The sequence below is a fragment of the Paralichthys olivaceus genome, chromosome 1, assembly GCF_024713975.1.
Source record: "Paralichthys olivaceus isolate ysfri-2021 chromosome 1, ASM2471397v2, whole genome shotgun sequence".
Lineage (NCBI taxonomy): Eukaryota > Metazoa > Chordata > Actinopteri > Pleuronectiformes > Paralichthyidae > Paralichthys > Paralichthys olivaceus.
The window spans coordinates 13,972,929-13,982,404 of NC_091093.1; the positions used below are offsets into that span (position 1 = coordinate 13,972,929).

At 40.7% G+C, this 9,476-nt stretch overlaps 1 protein-coding gene across 1 annotated transcript; it reads left to right on the top strand.

Moving 5' to 3' along the window:
- Positions 1-302: 302 nt before the first annotated feature.
- On the top strand, positions 303-9,414 carry adpgk2 (ADP-dependent glucokinase 2). Its single transcript, XM_020080027.2, has 7 exons — positions 303-782; positions 2,109-2,268; positions 3,398-3,588; positions 3,744-3,840; positions 4,944-5,080; positions 5,579-5,715; positions 6,645-9,414. Exons 1-7 carry the CDS (start codon positions 587-589, stop codon positions 7,215-7,217), a joined length of 1,491 nt encoding a protein of 496 aa, XP_019935586.2. The 5' UTR covers positions 303-586; the 3' UTR covers positions 7,218-9,414.
- The last annotated feature ends 62 nt before the right edge of the window (positions 9,415-9,476 follow it).

Here is a 9,476-nt window from a genome sequence, read left to right on the forward strand (position 1 = left end):
GGCTTGTATTTACGTTATATTAAAATATATCTGCTTTATCTACAACACACGTTTAAAGGTACGTCACAATAAAAGGGGTTGAATGGGTTTGTAAAGATAACCCAGAGTCAGCTGGGATAGATCATTGACTAGAAGATTGTGCTTTAGAACAAACTTTATTGAAGCGAAGAAACTAACTATACTAAAAAGTATAAATGGGTTAAAATGTTGGAGAAGATCCGACTTCTTCGTCCTCTTCCGCCTTGTTGTCATCAAAACAAACACTCCCCTTGGTAGTAGAATAAAAAGTCCGCCTGTTTTGTTCACCAGCGTCCGCCCCTCACCAACCCGCACAGCGGTGTACAGATTAAAACACACAAGTAAGAAGAAGCTAACTTGTGAGCAGCTGTAGACAGAGGTTCTTAACGACACGTGGTTTACAGAGACAGAGTTTGTGTTTTTATTTATCGCTAAAATCTTAGATTCAGTTAAGTTTCCGTCCAGCTGTGGGACACTCCGGTTCACAAAACAAGCGTCCACCGCACCGCCGGACTCTGTACTGGTGGACGGAGCGGCTTCCCCTCAGACTGAGCGACTGCAGCCAGCGATGGAGGCAGGAAACCGGGTGTCCTGGGTGAAGTACGGGCCTGTGGTGTCCCTGCTGGTGGTTCTACTGGCTATCTGGTTCCGCTCACCCCAGAATGAGGTGCTGGACGACCGGCTGGACACGGTGCTGTCCTCCCTGCTGCGGGCGGAACAGAAAGTCGGCGTGAACGACGTCGCCAGACCGAGAGTGGCTGTCGGTGAGTGTTGGGAGCTAGCTAACGTTAGCTAGCATAGCCTGGCTGGAGACACTCATGGTGACTCTGGGTTTTTATGAACGATCTGTCCCGAAATGAAAATACATTTGAAAAAATGCTGCAGATAAAATGAGGTTGATGTTAATCTGCAAAATCAAATCAAACGTAGTTAACAGAGTTATCTGTGCTCGTTGTAACAGTTAAGCTCATGTTGACGTTATCATATATCTAGAGAGGGTGATTGTATGTGTATAAGAACTAAATTAGCTACACAATCTGTGTTGTTGGTTCACATACTGTTAGGAAGGAGATTGAAAACAATTTTGCTATGTTCAATCTACACACAGTGAAGAGTCATTCAATGATGAAAAGGAGGATGACGTTTCACAGGTGTGACTATGGATGATCTGCAAAGTCATCAACACAGTGTTTGATCAGCTTCACAAACATTTGGTTGAGAGAGGACTGAAACTAATTGAGTTCAATCTGACGAGTGCAAAGGCAAATATGGTGCCAACATGAATGTGAGTGAACCATTTTAACTGATCTCCTCCTTATGTCGTTGGTCTATAAGGTTCCCTAGTTGTGGGGTATTGACGCATCATTTCTGGATAGTAGGAGAGGAGATGCTTCATCCATCTTTATATACAGTTTATGTCTTGTACCCACATCTGCTGAGCTCTTCCTCCTCTGTTAACAAAGTGCATTAAGTACTTTTAAGGGGTGGGATTCATTACCTGAACATTACATACTGCTTGAGACAGGCTTCAGTAAACATGGTCATTAGTGCGATCGATCTGTGTCTCCTCTGTCATAATCTTATCCCCAAATCTTGTCCTTTGAACCATGATGCAGTCACACTGCAGAAGTGATCAGCATATCTGTTCAACCTTTACTCACTTCAACAACTGGCTCAACCACTACTGACAAATTCCTCTGTAGTGCTATTTGGACTAAATACAGGCTTGTTGACATTCAACAAAAAGCACAACAAAATGCACCACATGAGGACAAATACATGGGTACATTTCACTTAAAACTAATTGTATAGATTGCTGGCAAAGAAGACATATGAGACATATGTTTGATTAAATGGATGAGATTGAACCAGCAGACAAATATCACTCTGCCATCTTGCGTCGATGACGTTATTTGGAGCCAAAGTCTGCAAAGTAAAGATAAGGGGATGGAGCCTCGGTGTTGAGGTCCAGCAGATAACCACGGTCCGTCTCATCTTTTCCCACATGTTGGCCCAAGACGTTTGGTTGTAAACCTCCATGTTTTTATTTGACATCTAATAGTGTTTTTCTCTCTGCTCTTCATCCACAGGTTTTGGAGGTTGTGTTGACCTGATAGTAGATGGGGTGACATTGCTCAATAAGATCGGCCTTCCTCTCACAGACCAGCCCCTGCATCATGACTACATAGAAAACATAGAACAGTTGGCTGAAAGCTTTGCCTACTTCTTCGCACCTGGAGCAGCTGCAGAGTAAGTGGGGCTTGTTTTCATAAGACCTGACATTAATAGTTCGTGTGCTCATGCAAATATTTGAACGCTTTAATTTTCTCTTTGCTGGAACTGGTTATATGAGTTTTCCTCTTTATATGCAGCATCTGTATGTGCACTCACAATCCAACATGAATGTGTCAATCAATCTAATAGAACTCTTTATTCCATCATCTTTTAATTTTCTATCTATTTTCCATACAAAGTAATTTGGCCAAGCAAAAGTTATGTGTTTTCAAATCCTCTTTGTGTGAGTTTCATGCGGGTCTGTTTTGCGTCATTATTGTTAATCAGTTAGTTTCAGTCTTTCTTATTATTATGTAGTTAAACTCCTTTCCCCTCTTTTTTATGTCACTGTTGTTCCTGTTCTGACGCTTGTGAGCCCTTGTTCGTTGTCTGAACTTATGCCTAAAGGCAACAAGCCTTATCCAATCATCAGTATGGGCAAGAGCCTTCGTGTGAGAATGAGAGTGAATAATTTAGTTTAAAAATCTGTATTAGCCACAGAAACCAGGTCTTTCTCAGTCTTTAGTTATTTCTCTGGTCCCTTTCTTTAATGTTTTCTCAGGGGGCTAAGGATTAGGAATACTTTGTTACTGCTGTTCACCAGATGTTGATTAAACTTGAAGGCAGTCTGAGATGTCATTTTAAAGCACTTAATCCAATAAAAAGAACTTAATGTGATGTGTGCTAACAACAGAAGAGAGGTTTGGGTTTGTCGAGTTAAATGCTTAATAAAACTGCATTTAAAACTTCCTTCCCTCTACCTACCCGACACATCTGTTGTCTTTTTCTGGCATATCTTTTTTGTGAACAAACACGCATTTCTTTACTTCTGTCCGAAAAAAGTTCTGCTTCTTTCGTTTCTCTTGTCCTTTATTTATCTTGATGTACTTGACGTATGAAATTTTGCATTCAAGCTCAGACATGTCAATATCTTCTGCTGTCAATCTATCTTCATGTAATAAAACAAGTCTGTCTTGTTGCTGTAAGGCAAACTTGCAGTAATTGCACTCTTGTTTGAAAAATAAATGGGAAAGTTGCTGATGTCGGGTTTTGGTCTCTCAGTTTAGAGTTTGTTTCACTGTGCTTTAATTTCTTTGTGTTGCAGGCGTTTTATGCTCAACGACACTCTCTTTAATGAGCTGGTCGAGGCGTCCCGTGACCTACCTGGGAACAGATGGGCTGTTGGCGGCAATGCTCCAGTAATGGCTGGTCGCATGGCAACTGAGGGATGTGATGTATTGCTAGGGGGAAGCTTTAGCCCGGAATTTACAGAGGTCCTGTCCCAGCACATCACAGGTAAACCCAAAAATGCACACTGGCAGACCCTTTTCTACTTTCCAGCAAATATCCGTCTTCTCACATTTATTTCCCACAATCATTTTTCTTTATCCATGATTTTCCCCCTCTTTATTTTCTATTTCCCACTCCTGTCCTCTCCTCTGTCTTTGCAGTGGCAGGCAACATTGTTGAGGAGCCGGACATTCACCTGATCCTCGAGTATCCATCTGGAGCAAGATGGGGGCACTACACCTCCCGAAGAGCCAACAGGTATGTTAAGCATTTGGTGGCCTTTGAGGGAGGATTCATAGACGGTGTGTATATGAGTGCTTATATTAGAGCTGCACAATATATCAAAAATGTTGCGATATCAACTTATATACGTATTGCAAAAGACAGCTTGAACTGCTTGAAGTGGTATTCTATGTGCCAGGCATTCATGCTCTGCATGTCAATATATTTGGCCAATCAGATGGAGTCCTGTGTTCCCTAGATGATAAATTAAAGATATTCAGATATTTGACTGTTTTTTCTTGCATAGAGAATTGCCAGCCACCTCCATAAAATTTCGTGCAGCCTCCCAAGAAAATTCTAGTATAGTGGAACGTGCTGGTGATCATGTTTGTGCCATTGAACCTCTCCCTCAGACTAAGCTGACGTCTCTGACTCGCAGTTTGAATGTTGATTTGTTTGAAATGAACACAATACCAACATTGACTAGTTGTCACATAATGATCAATACTTTTCTTAAATTAGTTAAATCTTTCTTCGGAGCAGAACGCGCATTCATCGGCCCATCCCGCTCACTCTCTTCCTCTCTCTCTGACACGCACAGACACACTGACACACACAAAAACAGAGTCATCGGACATATTTGGAAACTCAGAATGGGTAAAAACAACAGAATTTGTAAACTTAGCGCTTGGTTCGGCTCGATTTGTTGGCATTGTGCAGCGCGATTGAGAGAGAGACAGAGATGAGCAGTAAATTAGTAAAAATTGTTAATGGTCCAAACACAGTTAGAAAAGACCACAAATGATCACAGTAAGGTGGGACTGGGTGTCTGCTCCGAACTTGGTGGCACTGTGGCCAACATGTTAGTTTTTTCAGTGTGTGCATAGGCTACTCACTGTATGGGGTGTTTGTTAGCAGTGAAAGCGAAGCAGAAATACTTTAAACTTAAGCATTTGGTTATTTATCGCAAGTCATATCGTCATCTTAACATTCAACAATGTTACTGCATATCATGTGTTTTCCTAATATCGTGCAGCCCTGGTTTATATTTGACATTTTTCACCATGATGCACTATAAGCTGTGTATTTACTGTATGTATACATTTGTGTTTGACCTTGTGTATGTTTGTCCTCTGTAGATATATCGTCCACAGTGATGACCACAACCCCTACCTGGCCTCCATGGAGGAGTTTGCTGAGAAACTTGAAGACTTCCAACCAGATCTGGTGGTGGTGGGTGGGCTGCAAATGATGGATAGCTTCCCCTTCCAGTCAGGTAAGAGGAGATGGTTGACAACCTTTAATTTGAAGCTGATGTGGAAAATGTAATATAAGAGTCTGGTGCTTTGTATCCTAGAAGGGAAATTAGATATGAGCATTCTTAGTATCTCAATTTTCCCTGCATGTGTTTGCTGAGAAGATGTTGAGATGAGAATCCAAGTCAAACTGTGGCACAGCGATGAGTGATGGCTTCTTCTTACGTGTACTCCTCTATTCTGAGATATTTAAAGGTTGTGTATGCATTGTATATGTAAATATGTATGTATTTATAAATTGTGAATTTTATGCAAATAAGAGAGTTTGACTGAGATTAACATAGCTTGCTATAGAATCATCTGCAGAGGAGAGTTGGCCTTTGCTGACTCACATCACCCTTTTTTCTTTTCCTTTTATTTGTCTACTGTTCATTTTCTTTGACATCACTGCCTCTGATTTCTCACATCCTCTCTCTATTTCAAATCTTATCTCCTGCCTTTTTCTTTTAAAATTCCAGGTGAGCGTGAAGCTCTCCTCTCCCGCCTGGCCGACCTGCTGTCCTCCTCGTCTCCTCAGATTGGCGTCCATTTTGAGATGGCCAGTTTTGTTGAAGAGAGTATAATGGAAGACCTGCTTCACTATGTCATTCCTCATGTAAGTATGACTGAACAATTAAATTAATCATCACATTCATTCACACGCATTTCTCAGAATGATTATACAAAGACACAGGTGAATACCAATATCAGGAATTTTAAAATTAGGTTTACTTAAATTTGTTAAATGCACTTGCGGTCAAAACAGTCGTGACTCAACAGAAACTGTTTGTCTTCCTGTATTTGCTTAGGTTTATTTTTATTTTACATCCGTCTTATATTTGCATGTTGATAAGAGTATTTGTTTGTGTTTCTCTATCTTACATAGTTGATGACTGATTTCTCTCTTTTTCTCACATCTGAACTCTAATGTGAGAAAACAAAACAATCCTACAAGGACAAATATGTTTGGACCATTTACAATAGCTGCTTCAAACAAAAGAATGAATTAGTAGTAAGTAGGGATGTCATGATGCAAAAGAATAAATGCCACAGTGTGTGTGGGTGATTGGAGAGAAGCAGAATCACTTATTGTTGGTGTTAGTACATTGCGTGTGCAGCCTCTGCTGTTTTCATTGAGCTACACCTGAATCTACCTACATGCCACTGTTCTGTTTTATAATCTTTATAGTCTTTTTTTATTCATTACTTCAAGGCTAGATGACCACTTCTGTTTTTTGTATGTTGAGGTAAATGGGATTTATTGTTTTGTTTTTTGTCTTGGTAACGAATTGGATATCAAGAATCGCTGTATCAAGCTATCGGTATTGACTACTACATTATCGGTATCCTGACATCCCTAGTAATAAGATTGACCCATGCTCTTGTTACAAATTTAAGGAATACAGTTGGTGCTATTTTATGATTTTATCACAGAATATTAAGGGATATATATCACACTGTGCAACACCATGAGTTTTGTGTGTTCATAAGACAATGAAGTGCAAGTTTTTAGTTTAATCCATCATCCTGTTGCTGTTTCCACAGGCGGACTCATTGGGGATGAATGAGCAGGAGCTTCCCAACCTGCTCAGCCTGCTGAAAGGCTCCAACATCACTGTGTTGTCAGACCCAAACCCTCGTGTGGCTACTGTCCTCGACCAGATGAGGGAAGTCTATCGCATTCTGAACCAGCGCTACAAGGATGCAAATGATGCTGTTGCAGAAAGTGACACAGACGGTGCTAAAGCCAGCAGTAAGTCTCTGACCCGGCTCCATGTCCACACACTCGCCTTTCAGGCCATGATCGTGACCCGTGGCTCTCAGTGGAAGAACACCATGTCAGCCACGGCCAAGGCGTCTCTCACCGCTAACCGCCATGTCTGTGGCTCCAATGACATTGATCCCAGCAAGGCGAGGCTCATCATGGATGACTCGTTCTCTGTCAGCCGACGAGAAGGTAGCCAGCGTATCCCTCTGCAGGAGACCAGGCCTGTCAGCTGCTGGGATGAGGATGATTATGAGATCTGCGTGGCGCCCGTGCTGGTGTGCACTGAGGTTTACCAAACTGCAGGTGGAGGGGACAACATCTCTGCTGCTGGCCTTGTGCTGCAGATCTAAACAAGGACACTAAATTGTCTATCTGTGTGAAGAGTGCTGATATTTGTTGGCAACAAAGTGACTCTGGAAACTTGATCTAGGTGTGATGCAAAATAGTCGTTGTGGAAAACACAGGTACTGATTGTGGACGGTACCAGGCTAATGCTATCACACTTGCAGCTCATGTCCCAGATGGACCATTAGGGAAACAGAATATCACTCTGAGGAGTTAAATGATGGGGTACAGTTGTTATTAATCAGGTTAAACCACCATGTTTTAAATGAATGGGCTCAGTGTTGATTTGTTTTGTAGGAGCTACAGAAAAAATGTACCAAAAAAAATTACAGTTTTGTAAACGGAGTAAAGTCAGTGTGAACATGTTTGGTGTGTAAACTTTGGATCCTGAATGTTACATACCATATAGTATGTATTTCTAGTGCAAAGCCCTCAGGTTTCCAGTTTATTTAATTTTAGAATGAGCAGACACTGCCCTGTTTTGTCACATACCCATCATCTTTTCCAAGTCATTGTAACCCATCATCTGACTCTAGTGATTTTAATAAGCCTCTTCTATTTCTCTGAGGCCTTACGAGACTCTGCCTTCGGCCAGGATAACAGAAAGAGGGATGAGGTTTGGATAAAGTCATAAAGAAACCTGGTTGTTTTTATAGAGCCTTACAGAGTAGCCTGAGGCATGGTATGTTTTGAATTGTGTGTCAAGACATTGAATGCATCAATTCTGCTGTGTTTACAGAGCAGAAGACTGCAGGGCTGCTAAACTTCTGTTCTAAGATAAACTCTTTGTCCTTTCAAACACGTCACTCTACTATGCAGTAGACTTATCCAATAGCTGAATCTTTGGTTTCTTGGCCGCAGTGTTTTCACGTACTTAAAGTGGACAGGTCCAACCATTTAACAAACCTTTGACCTCACCTGCCCTGCAGCAAATGCAGTTAAAGAAAAGCTTGTCTAAAGCTGAGAGGTTAACAACATCTGAACCGTTATTACAACAAGATTCTGTCCTGCCTCTTCCCTTTCCTGTCTTTAAAAGTAGAAAGCTGGTGAGGTGATCACCTCCTTTCCTTCCCCATATATCATTAATGTGAAAAATGTGCAAACTGCTATGGGTGAGTTTGATTTTCATTCCTCTGTGTCAGTGGCAGTGCAATAATGCAAAAACTAAGTTAAGAGACCACTTTTTGTAGCTGGATATGATGTCACAAATTTCTTCTCTACCTCCATGCTGTTTCTTCCTTTTCGTGTCGTCTCCCATGTTTCTTTGACATTTTTCTATCATCTGTAACATTTCTTCCCATCTTGTGTTTGTTAATGTTTTTAGTACCAAATATCAAGTGTGTACTGCCCCAGTCAACGCTGCTGTAAAGCTGAAGTTATTGGCAGCCAGTTTTCACATTTGTACATGATAAGGCTTGATATATCTCATCACTAGTTTGAGATTTTCCACATGACCAACATCATCATCACACTCCCTTTTATTTATTTTCAGAATCTGAATCACTTTTCTTTTAACTATATTTACACGAGCCACCTGATTTGAACGGGAATGATGCAAATTGTTATTTTTCTTACTTCGAACATTCCACCACAGACCAAGCTTCGGTTTCTTTCTCCATTCAGACTCAAGTTTGTTTCACAACATTACTTCAACAAGTAGTGTTGGTTAGTTTTGTTTTTTGTGATTTATTTTCTGTTTCCTGAAACGTGTTTGTTAAACCCCCTTTCAGTGAGGAACGCATTTATTCCTGTTACAATGCAACGTGTGTGAGGTCAAGAGAAAAGTCTAAGAGTAAAGGAATATCCTTTTGAATGTTTCTGTTTTTTAAGACTGAAGACAAATGAGCCACTTTCCGTCTTGGTGTTGAGTGAAAAGGGAATGTTTAATACAGACCTTTTCTATTACAGTAGGGCTGTGTTCTATTTTCTCATGTCTGGTTGGAAGCTGAGAGTAATGGGTTGTGTTTTTACTGTGAAATGGGCACAACATCTAAAGAGATTCCTCCATTTATATTTGGATGAAACCTCAGCATGAATTCATGCTTCTATAGAGAACTGTTTGTGTTTGCTACTATATCATACTCACTTAAATCTCTCCAAGAACTCATGTCACCCATGTTCCAAAGCTGTGTTTAATGTGTCATGCATGTTTATGATTCAATGCAAAATCAACAGAGATAAAATGCACTGCTGATAAAGCAACCATTGTTTTGTTTTTTTGATTTATTCATTCATTTTCATACTTAGAATGTTTTTCTTCATTA

Excerpts from the sequence above, each read along its gene's own strand:
- adpgk2 (XM_020080027.2), top strand. The coding sequence starts at position 587 with ATGGAGGCAGGAAACCGGGTGTCCTGGGTGAAGTACGGGCCTGTGGTG. Across the intron at positions 783-2,108 it reads CAGACCGAGAGTGGCTGTCG|GTTTTGGAGGTTGTGTTGAC; the intron begins GTGAGTGTTGGG and ends CTTCATCCACAG. Across the intron at positions 3,841-4,943 it reads ACCTCCCGAAGAGCCAACAG|ATATATCGTCCACAGTGATG; the intron begins GTATGTTAAGCA and ends TGTCCTCTGTAG.